This window comes from Schistocerca cancellata, chromosome 10, assembly GCF_023864275.1.
Source record: "Schistocerca cancellata isolate TAMUIC-IGC-003103 chromosome 10, iqSchCanc2.1, whole genome shotgun sequence".
Lineage (NCBI taxonomy): Eukaryota > Metazoa > Arthropoda > Insecta > Orthoptera > Acrididae > Schistocerca > Schistocerca cancellata.
The window spans coordinates 175,740,243-175,758,994 of NC_064635.1; the positions used below are offsets into that span (position 1 = coordinate 175,740,243).

General features: G+C 41.0%; 1 protein-coding gene across 4 annotated transcripts in view; it reads left to right on the forward strand.

Annotated features, from left to right (window-relative positions):
* Positions 1-18,752, forward strand: part of LOC126106504 (uncharacterized) — a 148,636-nt gene that overhangs the window by 24,923 nt on the left and 104,961 nt on the right. For 3 of the 4 annotated variants that reach the window (XM_049912823.1, XM_049912824.1, XM_049912822.1), the window contains exon 2: positions 16,832-17,093. In XM_049912823.1, coding sequence (XP_049768780.1) covers positions 16,852-17,093 — 242 coding nt within the window. In that variant the 5' untranslated portion in view covers positions 16,832-16,851. Of the gene's footprint in view, positions 1-16,831; positions 17,094-18,752 lie in introns of those variants that run through there. The other variant, XM_049912825.1, reaches the window with a different exon arrangement.

Below are 18,752 nucleotides of genomic sequence, written 5' to 3' on the forward strand. Positions count from 1 at the left end.
GTTTGTGTTGTCCTCATCATTTCATCATCATCATTATCATCATTCAAGACAGTGACTAGACTGGACTGTGAAAAAAAATGTACTGTGGAAAATTGGGAATTTGTACGGGTGCTGATGACTGTACAGTTGAGTGCCCTCCAACCCAATCATCATCATCATCATCATCATCATCATAAAACAGTTACAGGTTCCTGGTTGTGGCTTAAAATGGCCTAGGAACAAAATTAAATATGGTGACCATAAAAGGAAGTAGGTAAGTGCATTCATGTACCTCAGTTGTTAGCGTCATATCAAAGATTGGTGCCCAATCTTTGAGATTTTCAAAAGAAAATTTCTAAGAAATAACTTAACAGGATTCAGAGGTTGTGAATTTGTTGGACATCAATGAAAAACAGTGTTGATACATTTTTATGTGGTAATTATTCAGCATTTTGCACACAGCACATTCTCATATGTCTTTGCAATTCGACTCACATATAATGAAAAATGGAAATTATTATGTTATTTGCAGAAAAGAGAAAAGACAGCAAATAAAAATAAAAAATGAATATTTAAATAGTTCTTCTTCAGCATCTTCTGGAAGAATTTACAAATTATGATGTGGAGCTACATGGCATTATGATGGCACTGGAGAGGATTCACAGACATCACCGTACAAGTTTGTCTGCTACGTCTCAATTAGTGCACTACAAGCACTTCACCAAATGCATCCAGTAGACCAGTTGATTCAACTCATCCATGACTCTTTACAGCGGCTCCTATGCTGTGGTGAGGTGGTGATCATTTGCTGGGTACCTGGCCACATCGGGGTACAGGAAAACATGGCCGACAAAGGAGCCAAGGAAGCATGCGGGGACGTTGTTGCCCGTCAGTTTCCCATCCCGTTGCACACCATCATTTCATTTTCTGACAAACACATCATGCTTCTGTGGGAGACTGAATGGTTGCAGGTGACAGAAAATAAAATGCAGTTGCTCAAATCAACCACACAGACATGGCGCATTTCATGTCAGCCTCACTGCTGCGCATAATGTGCAATCAGAAGAAGAAGAAAATACAGTAATGGACTCAAACATCCCAGAGCAAACAAAGAACACTATGCATCAATTAAACAATCAGAGGAAAACGAAATCTTAAGATGGCCACCAGAAAAAGGACAAATAGAACATGAAGTGACACACATGTTACATATAGAAGAAAAATTTCAGCTAACATATATAGAATACAAAGACACAAATACAGACATTAGACCATTCTTGCATAGACCACCAAATAACCCACAAGTCGAAACAACAATAACAACTGTCAACGCAATCATACACAACAAAATAAATGAAAATACAACTATGGAAGAGTTACGACTACTGGTTTATATAGGAGCACTCACTACACTAAATATACACACTAGGCAGAGATCAGAACAAACTAACATACAGAAGAAACCCACAAAACCAGCATGACAACACAGGCTACAGATCAGAATAGAAAAACTGAGAAAAGACATTGGACAGTTAACACAATTTATAAGAAATGAAATATCAACAAAAAATGAAATAGGTTAGGTAAAATCTCACAACAAGAAGCGATAGAGCAATTAGATGAAAAGAAGCAAAAGTTAAAAGCATTGGCCAAACGACTTAGAAGATAAAAGTGAAAATAGAAGGAAACAGAACCAAACATTCAACACAAACCAAAAGAAATTTTACCAGACAATAGACAACACACACATTAAAATAGACAACCCACCAAACATAACAGACATGGAACACTTCTGGAGCAACATATGGTCAAACCCGGTACAACATAACAGACATACACGGTGGATACAAGCAGAAGCAGACACATACAAGATGATACTACAAATGCCTGAAGTGATAATTTTGCAACAATAAGTCACCCGGGCAATTAATTTTTACGCACAATTGGAAAGCCCCTGGAAAAGATAAAATAGCAAATTTCTGGCTGAAGTAGTTCACCTCAACACATTCACATCTAACTAAATTATTTAACAGTTACATTGCAGACCCATACACATTCCCTGATACACTTACACAAGGAATAACCTATCTGAAACCTAAAGATCAAGCAGACACAGCAAACCCAGCTAAATATCGCCCCATAACATGCCTACCAACAATATACAAAATATTAACTTCAGTCAGTACACAGAAATTAATGACATATACAACACAGAACAAAATTATGAATGAAGAACAAAAAGGCTGCTGCAAAGGAGCACGAGGATGTAAAGAGCAACTGATAATAGATGCAGAGGTGACATATCAAGCTAAAACTAAACAAAGGTCGCTACACTACGCATACATTGATTACCAAAAAGCTTTTGATAGTGTACCCCACTCATGGTTACTACAAATATTGGAAATATACAAAGTAGATCCTAAATTGATACAGTTCCTAAACATAGTAATGAAAATTGGAAAACCACACTTAATATCCAAACAAATTCAAATAATATCACATCACAGCCAATACAGATTAAGCGTGGAATATACCAAGGAGACTCATTAAATCCTTTCTGGTTCTGCCTTGCTCTGAACCCACTGTCCAACATGCTAAATAATACAAATTATGGATACAATATTACTGGAACATACCAACCCAAAATCACACATTTGCTATACATGGATGATCTAAAACTACTGCAGCAACAAATCAACAACTCAAGCAATTACTAAAGGTAACAGAAGTATCTAGCAATGATATAAATATTGCTTTTGGAACAGACAAATGTAAGAAAAATAGCATAGTCAAGGGAAAACACACTAAACAAGAAGATTACATATTGGATAACCACAGCGACTGCATAGAAGCGATGGAAAAAAATCTAGGATACAGACAAAAAATAAGAATAGATAGTACAAATATTAAAGAAGAACTAAAAGAAAAATATAGACAAAGACTAACAAAAATACTGAAAACAGAATTGACAGTAAGAAACAAGACAAAAGCTGCAAATACCTATGCTATACCAATATTGACCTACTCATTTGGAGTAGTGAAATGGAGTAACACAGACCTAGAAACACTCAACACAATTCCACGATCACAATGCCACAAATATAGAATACATCACATACATTCAGCAACAGAAAGATTCACATTAAGCAGAAAGGAAGGGGATTTATCGACATAAAAAACCTACATTATGAACAGGTAGACAATTTAAGAAAATTCTTTCTAGAACGAGGAGAAACTAGCAAAATACACAAATCAATCACTCATATAAATACATCGGCTGCACCATTGCAATTTCATAACCACTTCTACAATCTTTAGATCACATAACATCAACAGATACAAAGAAGGTAAATTGGAAAAAGAAAACACTATATGGAAAGCACCTGTATCATCTAACACAGCCACACATCGATCAATATGCATCCAACACATGGCTAAAAAAAGCAATATATACAGTGAGACGGAAGGATTCATGATTGCAATACAGGATCAAACAATCAACACCAGATATTACAGCAAGCATATTATTAAAGATCCCAATACCAGAACAGATAAATGCAGACTTTGCAAACAACGAATGGAAACAGTAGATCACATCACAAGCGGATGTACAATACTAGCAAATACAGAATACCCCAGAAGACATGACAATGTAGCAAAAATTTTACATCAACAACTTGCCATACAACATAAACTAATAAAACAACACGTTCCCACATACAAGTATGCACCACAAAATGTACTGGAGAATGATGAACACAAATTATACTGGAACAGAACGATTATAACAGATAAAACAACACCACATAACAAACCTGACATCATACTCACCAATAAAAAGAAGAAATTAACACAACTAATTGAAATATCCATACCCAACACAACAAATATACAGAAGAAAACAGGAGAAAAAATTGAAAAATACATCCAACTGGCTGAGGAAGTCAAGGACATGTGGCATCAGGATAAAGTTGACATTATACCAATTATACTATCAACTACAGGAGACATACCTCACAATATCCACCAGTACATCAATGCAATACAGCTACATCCAAACATATATATACAACTACAAAAATCTGTAATTATTGATACATGTTCAATTACCCGAAAGTTCCTAAATGCAATATAACATATACCGTACAGTTAAAAGGAAGTCACGCTTGATCAAGGTCCGCGTCACAGTCCAGTTTTGACCAGACATAACGTCTGAGAATAGAAAGAAATAATAGTAGTAGTAGTAGTAGTAGTAGTAACAATAATCACTGTTTAGTAAAAAAAAAATCTATTCTCTTGCATCTCATAATCTCATTTGGCAGCTTCATGCTATAATTTCTTTAATGGTTGTAGACATTGTGATATTTCAACATTAAGTAATCTACTGCATAAAATTTGAATAGTTTACAATGGAAACTAAAGGTCACTATTGCAGTATCGGCCACATTTTCAAATACGCATGTTGCCAATTATGTCGCCGCGTTTCCTACCGCTGCCACTGTGGGATGGGGGGCATACAATAAACGATTATGCTGCTGCCAATGAGATGCAAGCATCCCCTCTCTGGAGCTCCAGTGGCAGTTATACTTAAGTTTGAACATTCATGCACTGACCCCATTTTGTGTTTTTTGCCAGTTCAAGAACATTTACAGACTTTTGTAGTGGTCATGACTCGACATCTTCAAAATAGACATTGTATTGTAGTGTGAACAGATTTATAAATCTTTTGTGTCTGTATAAGTTACTACACTCAGGTCTACTGTTAGCAATTGACACTGAAATTACAGCAACAAATTTATTTATTATTTTTGTTATTTGGTATTAGATGCAGAATAAATTAATATCTGAATTCTCTGTTTGTGACCAGCATCTGTTCTCCTCCTGCATCCCCTACAGAACAACATAACATGCAGAGGAAATCATAACAGCTATGAGTTTGCTTTTAGTGCAGGGTAGATCATACATTGCTACATACAAAGTGTAGCTAACATTTTGAACTACCCTTTGACCCTGAGATGAGACCTAAATCTACGAAGGTGGTTTGGATAAGTCTGGAAAAAAGGAAGAAAAAATGTTTGTTTCGTAAACAACATGCCTTACTTCTCAGCATAGTTTCCTTTGAGAGATATACAGTGCCAGCGATCCTTCAGCTTTTTCATCCAATTGAAAAATAGTTTGTCAAACACTACAAAATACAGTACTCATTAACTGCAACTATGACTTCCTCATTTGATGAAAATTTCTTCCCAGCAAGCCAAAGTTTCAAGTTGGGGAACAGGAAGTAGTCATTTGGTGGTGAGTCTGGTGAATAGGGTGGAAGAGGAACCAATTCAAAGTTCAATTGATGCACTTTTGCCATGGTGAAAGAGCACTTTTTCCATGCCAACCTTGTTTCACCAGCCTTTGTCCATTGTTTTTGATTGCTGTTTTGACTCCGGTGTGGAATGATGGATCCAGGTTTCATTGACAACACAAATTGGCGCAAAAGGTCTTGCAAGTTGCAGTTAAACATCACCAGATATTGGGGTGAAATGTTGTGCTGAATGCACTTTTGGATGACTGTGAGAAATTGTGGTACCCACTTCACACACAGCTTCTTTATAGCCAATTCTCTGTGCAGGATGTTATGCAGTTGCTCATGCCTACAGTCTCATCAATCTCAAGAATTTTTATTCAGCATTATTTCATTACTGTATCATGGATTTTATTAGTGGTTTCCTGTGTGGTGACCTCAGTTCGACAGCTGGAGCGTGCTTCGTCTTCTGTGCTTGTCTGACCACTTTTAAATTTATTAATCCAAAAGTAAATGGTATTCATTCATGGTGCAGAGTCCATGTGAACTTTATCTGATTCTGTTTTGTTTTATGCAGCTGTCCAATCCTTCAAATAAAAATGTTTATCATCAGCAAAAAACTCTGTTTTCTCCTTTTGCAGTTGCAGTCGACTGGCTGACTATTCAGATGGCTGTCAACAGTGAACTGTACACTGTACATTGTTGACGTGCTTTATACGATCCTTGGAATAATGGGGCCTGCAAACCATGAAGGCCCAACAAAAATGTTAAGAATCACTTGTTGTCACTTGTTTATTTGATAGTAGACTGTTTCAGTGTTCTGTCTCCATTAGCTTGTTAGTAAGGGAATGTTGTGTAAAACCTACTGTGGTTTGGTCAAGAAGGCTGATTATAAATTCACAATGAGAAAAATGCAAATGGTTTAGAAGTGGAGTGAAAGTAAATTGCTCCTTCTTTTGCAATTTCATCTTAATTCTGTAATCTGTAGTGTTAATAATAACAACAATAATAATAATAATAATAATAATAATAATAATAATAATAATAATAAAGGGTAGACTTGCCTAATTATTCATCATGCGAGACTTAATAGTTTGTAGTTTACAAGTTCTTCCTGTAAAAGGCTTCAGCACTTGAACTGTGCCTCCTCTATTGTGCTAGTTGCTGGTAATGCAACCTCTGCCACTATTCTTGGTTCCTTCCCTAGCAAGCCGTTTGTACAGGTAGATGCCAACTTAATTAGTGCGCACTGTAGCCAGGGCACTTGACCGGTCTGCGCAGAGATGTACATTGTGCCATTAGAAATCTTGTGCCTCAGGGAACTGCATCATCTGCACCTCAATATACACCCAGCTTCATCCTTCTAGTTCACATCCATTCATTCGTCTTCCTGCCAGAGCCTCTTCCCTATTCAGTATCTTGATTTTTATTGAGACACTGCCTTAACGTAGCAGTCTGTGTGGGCGAGGTGGTTTGCATACTCTGGATCCGGATGGCTATACCTGTGGTAGCATAGCTACCAACAGGGTCACTCATACCGGACAGGCCAAAGGGGAGGAGCCAGACGAAGTGTGTCCCACAATGACCTATCAGTCCTGTTTCTTGTCCTACCCTATCCTAAGCCTATCCTTTTTTCTTGTCATTTTCAATTCCGTACAACATAGGGCAGGGAGGGCTCTAGAGGCGTGGTGAAGCCAGTCTCCCTAAGGGAGTAAACCACATAAATATCCAGGTCCTCCAGGTTGGGGGTTGATCATGGGGCTGAAAACCCCATATCAGAAAAAAAAACCTCGTTGTTCAGCAACCAATTCACAGAGAAAAACATTCTGTCTTAAACTTACGACAACCAAGGCATGTCAAACGGCAACGATTTTGCTATATCGGGACATGGAATGTAAGAAGTATCTTTCAGGTGGGAGCCACTAGGAAGCTCTAGGAGGCATTATTGAGGTACCGAATTAATGTTACAGCAGTGCAAGAGATAAGAAGGAAACAAACAGAGGTGGTTATGTCCAGCATTATACCTTGATCAATTGCGGGGAAGAAGAAAATAGATTGGTAACAGGTTTTATGGGAAAGAAGTCCGTTAGTCACGCCATGGTGTAATATGAAACAGTAAAACCCAGAGTATGTCGATTGAGGCTGAAGTGAAAATTCTCCAACTTGTCGCTGATTAGTGTGCGTGCCCAATGGAAGATGAAGCTGAAGAAGAGAGAGGAGAATTTTATGAGAAATTGGAGCAAAATAGTACTGGGGCATTGTAATGCTAAAGTAGGTAAAGAGAAAGAGATCAACCGGTGTCAGGTCTTAATAGTTAACACCAGGAATCAAACAACAATGGTCAGAAACTGATTGAATTCGTGTTTAGCAAAGGACTAGTGATTAAAAGCACGTGTTTCCCTCACACAGACATTTGTAAGGAGTCTTGGATATCACCAGATGGGTTGACGAGAAATCAGATAGGTCATGTACTCGTAGATGGACGGCATTTCTCAGATATTTTGGATGTGATTAGCCACTGAGGAGCGGATATTGACTCAGACCATATTTTGATAAGGATCAAAACCGTAGAAAGAATTGCAGTTAATGCCAGAAGGGCTGGGTTGGCGAAAAGTGAGGTCTACAATGTGGAGGTGGTCAAAGATCAGAAGAAAAAGGAATAGTATAGGAACAAAGTGCAAAAGATCAATGGGATGGAGGGCAAGGATATCAACGTACTATGGGAGATAGCTTTAAATACAAGAGCTCAAGAGGTACATGGAGAAAGAGGAAAACAGAAAAGAAATGGATGGTTTGGTGAGGAGATGTCAAAGCCGCTAGATGATAAAAATCAAGCTCGGCAAAGAATGTTGCAGAGACCTACACAAAATAATGTGTCTATGTTTATAGAGAAGAGAAGGGTAGCTAAGAATTTAGCGTGGATTAAAAAGAGAATAGAGGAAAGGGAAAGAATGGATGAAATACAGAAGAACTTTGAAAATAAGCAGGGCAATAAGCAGGGGAAGAAATTCTTTTATGGGGTGGGACAAATAAAGAGAGGATATCAGCCAAGAATGGATGCTCTGAAAGATGAGACAGGCAGTTTGAAGGTTGGAAAGGAATAAATTAATAGAAACATGGGTACAACATTTTGAAGTGAAGTGTTACTGTCAACACACATTGTAAGTGAAGAGAGAAATGGAGGGTCTAGAGAAGAAACTGAAGAACAAGAGGTGGCTGGAGATGATGATGCAGTGGACACAGAACTATCATCGATAGAAGAGCTAAGAGTAATTAAACTTCGGAATAACAAAAACATGGAGGTCAAATATTAGTACGGAGGATACATAAAATAATTACAATGGCCTGGGAAACAGAGAAAATGTCAGAGGACTGGACGTTTACAACCATCTACCCTATAAATTAGAAAGGATCACGCATGCAGTGTAAGAACTACTGAGAAATATCTCTGCTTAGTATCATCTACAAAATCCTTTATACGGCTATAACAAGGAGAGTAAGTAGAAAAGCAGAAAATATTCTAGGCGAGTACCAGGCAGGTTTTAGAGCTGGAAGGTCTACAGCTGACCATATATTTACAGTACATATGATGCTGGAGAAGACTTACGAATATAATGTAAGATTAGAACATCTCTTTATAGACTTTAAACAGGCCTATGACAGAGTTAAAAGATCCGCACTGTGGGAAACAATGCAGACATTCACATTTCGTAAGAAGCTAATAAAATTAACTAAGATGACCCTGGAAAATGGCAAAAGCCAGTTTAAAGTTCAGCGATGTCTGTAGAGATCGTTCCCAACGGAAGGAGGACTAAGATAGGCAGGTCCTTTATCCCCAATAGTATTCAACCGAGTATTAGAGAATGCAGTAAGATCAGTAACCACAAACCCAGAAGGCAATGCTTACAATAGACTTCTGCAAATCTTAGCCTATGCAGATGACGTAGTAATAAGTGCTAGAAGTATGGAGGCGCTCACATCAGCCTTCAAAGAGTTTGAAGTCGCTGCCAAGAGCCTTGGTTTAGTAACTAGTGAGACAAAGTCTGAGTATATGGTAACTGAGAGAGACAGAAGAAACACAGATGATCTCCAGTTAGAAGGGTACAACCTTGAAAGAGTAGATAGCTTTATTTAAGGAAACAAAGTGGAGGCAGATATAACAAACCAAATTAAGGCTGCCGACAGATCATATAGAACACTATATACCATGATCAAAAATAAGAACCTAAGTAGGAAACTAAAGCTGACACTCTACAAAACAGTGATCAAACCAGTTCTTATGTATGGCAGCGAGGCATGGGTACTGACGGAGACTTTGGAGAAGAAACCAAATATATGGGAAAGGAAAGTGCTGCTGAAGATTTTTGGTCCTGTAGATGATGATGGGATATGCAGAATTAGAACTAAAGAAAAAATGAGGGCTTTGTACAAAGAACTTTATTTGGTAATTTCAGTCAAAATGGGAAGGCTAAGATGGTGAGGACATGTCCAGCATATGACAGAAGAAAGGCTCCCGAAGATGATGATGGGACATCCTGGTGGTAAAAGGAGGAGAGGACGACTGCATGTGAGACAGCAGGAAGGTTTGGAAGCTGACCTGAGAGCAGTGGGAGTGAGGAGATGACGCAGGTGTGCTGAAGACCGAGACAGTTGGAAATCTGTGTTTGGGAGGCCAAGGCCCTCAGAGAACTGTGTAGTGTCATGGAGTCAGTCAGTCAGTAGCCAAGGCACATGACTGGCCTGCGCAGCGATGTACATCCTGCCATTAGAAATCTTGTGCCTCACAGAACTGCACAATCTGCACCTTAATATACACCTAGCTTCATCCTTGTAGCTCTCATCCATTCATTTGTATTCCTGCCAGAGCCTCTTTCCTATTCAGTGTCTCGATTTTTATTCTAGGTGGAATTTTTTCACAGTCTTTTCTTAGTTACACCAAGTATGGTGGCACAGTGAAAAGTCAGGGAGGACAACAGTTCAAATCCCCTTGTGGCCATATGGATTTAAATTTTCTGTGCCTCCACTAAGAGGCTGTGATGCTTCCTTTGAAAAGGTATGGCCAGTTTTGTTCCCTATCTTTCTCAATCTGCACTTGTGTGCTGTCTCTATAATCATCTTGTTACCAGTGGGATGTTAAAACATTGCCAGCTGCAGTAGTCATTCTACAGGAAGATTTATTAAATGTTACTAATTGTGAATACATTGGAAGATCTTTGTTGTCTATAAGATCTTTGTTCTCTGTATCAAACCTTGTGCTCTTTCCATTGTAAATTAAGGTACATACTCAGAACGGGAGAAAAGAAGTGTTTGAGAAGTGCTGCAATGGAAGGATGCTATAAATTAAGTGGAAGAATCAGAAATGATAAGAATCAGAATTGGAGAGATAATCCAAAGAACATACGAGGAAAAGTATGTACATGGGAAACAGGGAAAATAAATAGGAAACAGGATGACAGGACATAGGTAATGACATCAGTGAATAACTTCCTTGATACTGGAATGAACTGTAGGGCAAGAGAAGTATTGAAATGTATACAATAAATGACTGAGGATTTTGGATATACAGGGATTGGATAAAAGTATGGAATCACTAAAAGCACATTACGTTATTCTATTGAAAACACTGTAGAAAACCATTGGTATTCGAAACAGCTTCCTGTCATCCCCAAATGGATAAATACAGATCCCATACAGTTTTCAAAGGAATCTTCTCCTATTCTTCCAACAGAATAGTGGCAAGATCAGGTAACAATGATGAAGGTTGATAGTGATCGCACACCCTTCTTTCCAAAGTAGACCACAAAGACTCAATAATACTAAGGTCTGGTTACTGTGGTGGCCAGGAAGATGTGACAGTTCATCCTCATGCTCTCAAAACCAGTACAGGATGATGTGGGCTTGTGAACAGGGGTCCTGTCCTCTTTGTACACTGTCTCACCAATGAGGAACAAAGATGGTACTGATCAGCCAATATGCTCATATAATCCTTGGCAGTAATGCAGTCTTGCAGAGTAACTATTGAACCCATGAAGTACTGCTGCCCAAATCAGCACAGGACCTCAGCTGTGTTTCACTCTTAGGACATAAACTTGGCCACTAGTTGGAGATGTGTGAAACTAGACACATCCAACCCAAAGGCATTCTTTTGTTGGTGCACAGTCCAGGTCTTATAGTATCAGGACCATGTTTTATTCGTATGGGTATTTGCATCACTGATGAGTTGTTTTGGAATTCCAGCTCACCCTTTATTTACAAGCTTAGGAGCTCCCTTTGTTTTGTTTTGGTACTGGCAGGGTTGGTGAATGTTCAGTTGTGTAGTGATTTTTGGAGCCGCCATCTTCTTATTTTTCCAACATAACGCACATATAATTGCACAGAATATTATTCTGACCACAACTGACACTTGCAATGTGTTAAGGACATTACACAGGTGCCAATTGTGTTCAGATACAACAGCACAGCTTCAGGCATCGCTAGCATCTGCCTTTGTCTTCAAGCATGCATTTCTTATGACGTTCCCATATTTTTTCCCATCTCCTGCAAGTTCTTCTCTGAGATGAAATTAAGAGAAAGATGTTGAAGTCATAGTCGTAGCAGGCTGCTTGAAACCAGTCAGAAGACTGATGACAAAAATACTCCCCCTGCAGGTCCGGGGGTTAGAACAGGCCCGAGGTATTCATGCCTGTCGTAAGACAGGAGTCTCCCACTTTTCGGCCCTATAAGTCCAGGTCCTATTTTATGGTTTAACCTCCAACTTCCCAAAATCTACAGAAGTGTGGGCCATTTAAGGAAGGATGCCTTACATGGTGCACCAGTTATACATAGTGCCATTAGATCCGATCTCCTGCACCTTTTCTTGTCATGGCTTTGCATCTCCACCTGCGATTCAGCTATGTGGACGAGGACACTTCCTGGGGTATGTCATCTACTTCCGTTGTTTCCTGCCCTCTTCTGCCCCCATGACAATTTCGGATTTCTCTGCACCCAATATCCAGCACGGCAGCCAGTGCGTTGTGGTGGGCCATTATGTACCCATTTGGTGGTAGCCTCCTGGCAACACAGGGATCGCACTGCTGGTGTGTGAGCTGTAAACTTCCCATGTATGCCAAGGAGTACACTCGTGCTCATAAATTAAGGATAATGCTGATACATGGTGAAACAATGCTCTGGTGGGCAGTTTGCGGGTTTAAATCACCTCAGCTATGACCATGTGGTTCATTTGACCTGCGGTCGTCACACGGTGGCACTGGCAGCAGTCCACATACGCAGAGTGCATGTCAGAGTACGGTGCAGTTTTCAGACAGCCTATGGTGACTTTGTTGAAAATGGCTCAAAGAACACACATTGGTGACGTTATCAGGGGTGGAATACTAGGGCGACTGGAGGCTGGCCAAACACAGCAGGCCATAGCATGGGCCCTGTGTGTGTCACAAAATGTGATTTCAAGATTATGGCAACAATTCCAGAAGACAGGAAACATGTCCAGGCGCTACAGTATGGGACATACACAGTGTACAACACCGCAAGAAGACCGATATCTTACCATCAGTGCTCGCAGACAGCCACTGAGTACTGCAGATAGCCTTGCTCGGGACATTACCACAGCCACTGGAACAGTTGTCTCCAGACACACAGTCCACAGACGACTGAACAGACATGGTTTATTTGTCCAGAGACCTGCAAGATGTATTCCAGTGACCCCTGGTCACAGGAGAGCCCGTAAAGCCTGGTGTCAAGAACACAGTACATGGTCATTGGAACAGTGGTCCCAGGTTATGTTCACGGACGAGTCCAGGTATAGTCTGAACAGTGATTCTCGCCAGGTTTTCATCTGGTGTGAACCAGGAACCAGATACCAACCTCTTAATGTCCTTGAAAGGGACCTATATGGAAGTCGTGATTTGATGATATGGGGTGGGATTATGATTGGTGCACTTACACCCCTGCACGTCTTTGCCGGAGGAACTGTAACAGGTCAGGTGTATTGGGATGTCATTTTGCACCAGTTTGTCCACCTTTTCAGGGGTGCAGTGGGACCCACCTTCCTCCTGATGGATGATAACGCACGGCCCCACCGAGCTGCCATCATGGAGGAGTACCTTGAAACAGAAGATATCAGGCGAATGGAGTGGCCTGCCTGTTCTCCAGAACCAAACCCCATCGAGCACATCTGGGATGCTCTCGGTCGACGTATCGCTGCATGTCTTCAAACACCTACAACACTTCAGGAGCTCCGACAGGCACTGGTGGGAGGCTATACCCCAGCAGCTGCTCGACCACCTGATCCAGAGTATGCCAACCCATTGTGCGACCTGTGTACATGTGCATGGTGATCATATCCCATATTGATGTCGGGGTACATGTGCAGAAACTGTAGCATTTTTGTAGCACGTGTGTTTCGGGACAGTTTTCTCAACTTATAACCGATACCATGGACTTACAGATCTGTATCGTGTGTGTTACCTGTGAGCCTATGCTATTAGCACCAGTTTTGTGTAGTGCCACATTGTGTGGCACCACATTGTGCAATTATCCTTAATTTATGAACATGAGTGTAGATGCCTGTCTTCCTGGGGCATTAGGACTCCCGGCAACTGCCATCGTGCCAGGTGGCCTTGCTGTGGTTAGATGGTGCACGTTGGGAGGCCCCTGATCGGAGTAGATGGCATCAGTGCAGATAACTTCCGATGAAGTGGACCAAGTTATCATTTACTGGGGACCAAATGGCCCCAGCAGTCTCTAAGAAAGCAAAGATTGATTTCAATGCTACCAGGTATTAGCCTAAATTGTCCCCCCTCCCCGAGCAACATCTTGGGAGGAACATAAGGCTTCAGAACGACAGGATCAGTATTTGCCCCGTTACTTTGTGTGCAGCAGAACTGATGGGAACTCTTTTTTGGATACGAAGCATCTGTTTTTTGTTGAGCACCTGGAGGATAAATAAGTTTGGGAAGTGACAGCACTGTCCAAAATGCGTAATAGGTTTTTCTCGATTCAGATGGCTTCACAACAAAGTCCGGGGCATTACTTGCCTGTGACAATCTGGGTAATATTTCTGTTTCGGTCACTCCTCAAAAACGCCTCAACATGGTCCAGGGAATTATTTTTCGTCGCGACCACCTGTTGCAATCAGACAACGAGCTACGTGCCGATTTAGAATGGTGGGGTATTCGTATCGTCGAGCACGTGTACGGGGGACTCAAAGACAACAGGATTGTTACTGGTGCCTTCATCTTGGCCCTTGAGGTGATTCGTGCCCTGAAAAGCTCAAGGTGATGGTGTACTGCTGTAGCATCAAACCTTATGACCTTCCCCCTATGTGGTGCCTTAAGAGCTGGAAGTTGGGGCACATGTCCTCCCAGTGCAATTCCAGTGCCATATTTTGAAATTGTGGATGTTCACTGCATCCGAATATTCCATGTGTGCATCCTCCCACCTGTGTCAGTTGTGAATAGCACCATTCCCCTGCTCGCCGGACAGCCCAGTACTCCCAAAGGAGCGGAAAATTATGGACTACCCTGGACAGGCTGTCTTACCTTGAGGCTAAACTCAAATATGAAAGGCTAAACACTACTCGCATACTATCTTCCTATGCTCCACAACAGAGTCACCGTTGATTACATTGTTACGCTCATATCTAAGGTTACTCCAGTGGGTCCTCAGGGCAGCCCATCTTCCTCCCCCTCCATCTGGCTGGGGGCAAGTCTTCTTCTGTTGCTCCCTAATCTTATGCTTTGGGAGCATCGCTGGCCCTTCGATCAACAGTGTGCTTGGGACATCGGCCCCCTCTCCCCAGCCGGAGAAGAAACAGCCTCCTCCAGCTCCTCCCAAGTGGAAGGGGACCCTTGGGACTCAACCTTCCACAGCCCCCCCCCCCCCCCCTCCCCCATTGGTCAAGCAGACGCCAGCCAGTGGCTGAAAGAGCCACTGGCTGCCGGTTCAAGGGCGTCACGGTCTCCCTCTGTCCCTGAAGCTATTTCCGAGAAGCTCTCCCAGTAAGCTCCTAAGCAGTGACGAGAGGGCAAACCACCAAAGTAGTAGTTTGCTAAGAAATGGGAGCCTGCAGTTGCCCCTGCAGCAGCACTCCCACACGGCTCTGCGTCAGAGGACAAGGTGGAGATTATGGCGTCCCCTGAGGACGGCTCGGATGCAATGGTACTGGATGCCAACACTCAACCGATGGCAGCAGGTGATGCTGAGGTCTAGTTTGCCTCCTTGGTCACTTCATGCTACCTCAGACGACAGAAAGCGTCATTCTCCATTGGAAATGTGGCGATTTTCTCTCCCACCAGGCTGAGTTATGACAACTTCAAAGTGTTGCATCTGCTTTTTGCATTGTTCAGGAAATCTGATTCCCAGTAAGGAGGACCACTGCCCTTGACGGCTGTTGGGGTTTCTACAAAAACTGAAGGGAATTTAATAGTGTTTCAGATGGGGTTTGCGTCTTATGTCCTGCAGTCGATATGTAGCAAACCTGTGCCCCTTCCAATTCCTCATGAGGCTGTGGCTGTCAGGATAAGTACAGCGCAGGAGATAATAGCCTGCAGCATACATCTTCCTGCAGATGATTGAGTACCCCTGAACATATTGGCTGCACTGATTCATCAACTCCCTAAACCTTTCCTGCTTTTGGAAGATTTTAACACCCATAACCCCTTGTGGGGTGGCACCATGCTTACTGGCCAATGTAGAGATACTGAAAATTTTTTGTTCCAGTCTTTGATCACAATATGAATTCTTTAGACGATGACCGGTTTCAGTCTGTAATGACCATCCTCAGATTTTTTTTACACCATGCCCTAAAGTGATAAGGCCATAATGGAATCGTCAAAACATATAAATACAATCAGCATAGCATCGTCGTATAGATCCAAAATAAGGTGTAGAATAGCCCGCATCGTCCACACAGTCATTATTGCAATAATGACTTGATCACCAAGGACGAGGTCTGGTCTGTAAGGTGGATAAATTGATACAGAGGCATTGATTCCTCAAATCGTGTGATAAGTAGTGGATATTTGGATTGTTTCCTCATGCATGTCTGTTCATTTATCGTTGGGCATTTCAGACCAATTTCTTAGATTTCGTTCTTTCATTACTGTATCACCATACACTTGTTTTTATTGTTTATAAACTTCAGTAATTTTAAACTTCTGGGTATTTACGTTTCAAATAACACATCTTATCTGAATAAGGGAGAAATTTATATCTAACAGACCATTTTAAACAGTCATAAAGTCCACAAGAACTTATTCTGACTGGCATTCACACAGCAATGAAATTGGGTGTTGAGAAAACTGTTAAACCTTGGATTGAAGACTAATACTGTCCACATAGTGAATGTGCAAGTATCATTACTGCCTGGATCAGTCTTGAAGGTAGAAAGACAATGCAGGAGAATATTTGCTGCCTTCTAACACCCAAAAGCAGGCTACACAATACTGACCTAATGGTGTATTCCCTCATTGTCATTTTTTAATAAAAACAGAATCCAAAAGAAATAAATCCTGATGGTTGACACTTGAAGATCAACTTCAGCTGCCCCTTTCTCTGTTGCAGATATTATGCAGTGATCCACAATGAGCAATGCTCGTGGTCTCCAGGTAGTGGGTATCGCACCGGGGCACTTGGGCAAGTCGTCACGAGACGACTTCCCGCTTATGTCCTTCTTGCGTAAACAGAACTTGTTTGCTGGCTCTGCTGAAAGTGACAATGCCGAAGAACCGGAACCGCTTCCGGACGCAGCAGAACTCAAACGACAGAATGACGAACGCCTTGAGAAGATCCTCCGAGAAGCCCGCATCCAGCTGCAACAGCAGAGGTTAGTTAGTGTGTGTGTGTGTGTGTGTGTGTGTGTGTGTGTGTGTGTGTGAGACGTACCACTGAGATGCAGGTGCTTACATTTGTTTTTCCTTCTTTCTGTGTAAAATAGCATGTATAATTTTATGTAGACAATTCCCCACCATTTGTGAATACTTCAGGAATGTTACAATCACTAGAGTAAGCTGTTGCTCGAGTAAAAGCTAGGTTATTCAGGTAAAGTGCTGTTACGGTGTACTGAGCTGTTGCACTGCACACAACTGGTGGCAGTTTCTTTCTGTTGCTCATTAGTTTGCGTTTCTCAGGCCCAATCAGGTGATAGTATTGGTAGCCAATGAGAATCACCGATTCTAATGATTTGTTTTGGTGCAAAATAAAATTTCACGATATCATTACTTCTGTTTATGGAATGAAGAGCTCTGATTGATTGACGATTATCATATGGTGAGTATATATTATAAGATTGGGTATCAATTTTTGTGTATATCTTTTTGTGTTGTATGTAACTTGGAAAATGATGACACTTATTGGTATATTGTTTCATATTCCAATGCAGTTTCTTTAATTTGCAGGACAAAAAAAAGTTGGTATGTGATAGACAGACTCCCCATGGGATGCATATTGAAAAGAACTCATTTGTGGATGCGGAAATATACAACTTCTGTTGTTAAGCAAATGCTTTTATCAAATTGTACTATTGTCGATTGGCAGAGGTATTGTCACTAGTTTGTACTGTGTGAAGACTGGTGACAGACTTGGTGTTGTCGTATTGTAGAGATTGGTCAATTTTGTGTTTGAAAAGAGAAGCTTTGGAAGAAGTAGTGATTACGTTACAGAGTGAGTGAGTGAGTGAGTGGTGGCACTCAGGAAGCAAGAAGTGATTCTTTGAAGTTGTTGAGGAAAGGACAAACCACATTCTTCTGAATGTCATAAAATATGTTACACCTGGCGCAACAGTAATATCAGAGTGCTTCTGATCATACAAGTGCCTTTGTGACAAAGCTTTAGTGCATTTAACTGTGAACCACAAAATTACTTCTAAAGGTACAGACATGGGTTTGCACACAGGTGGCAGAGAAAGCAGATTCTCTACAATTAAGGATTTTCTACATGGAACTAACATATTTTATCTCGTACTTGCTTAGATGCATTTGAAGGAGGAAGTGGAGTGTAGAAAACTATTTTTCATGAAGTTTAGGAAAACCATTTACAAAATTACAATCCAGAACAAGATTTTATTATTGTTGTGTATTGTTCTTTTCTATTCCTATTTCCATTGCAGTAACAACTTTTCAGCCTAATCGGAGTACTAGTATTGTTGGAAAGTTGGCAACACTGATTGTGGGATGAAGTTGTGGCTGTAGAAGTTTATATACAAACTAGTGTCTGTAATTGAAGTAACAGCTGTTTTGGCACATAGACGAATTATTATAGAAGAAAAACTGTATGTGTGACAAACTGATATGTAACAGGCACCTGTGGTTTAGGGGTAATATCTTCGATTAGTAAACAAAGCATCATCAATTCCGGCTTCGAAACCCATCACCACTTAAATTTTGATTAATTATCAGCATTTGCAGCCGAAGACTCTCGGCATAAGAAGTCATCCTCATACTGCCAACAGCCTTGTCAAAGAGGGCGGAGCAGCAGACAGAACTTA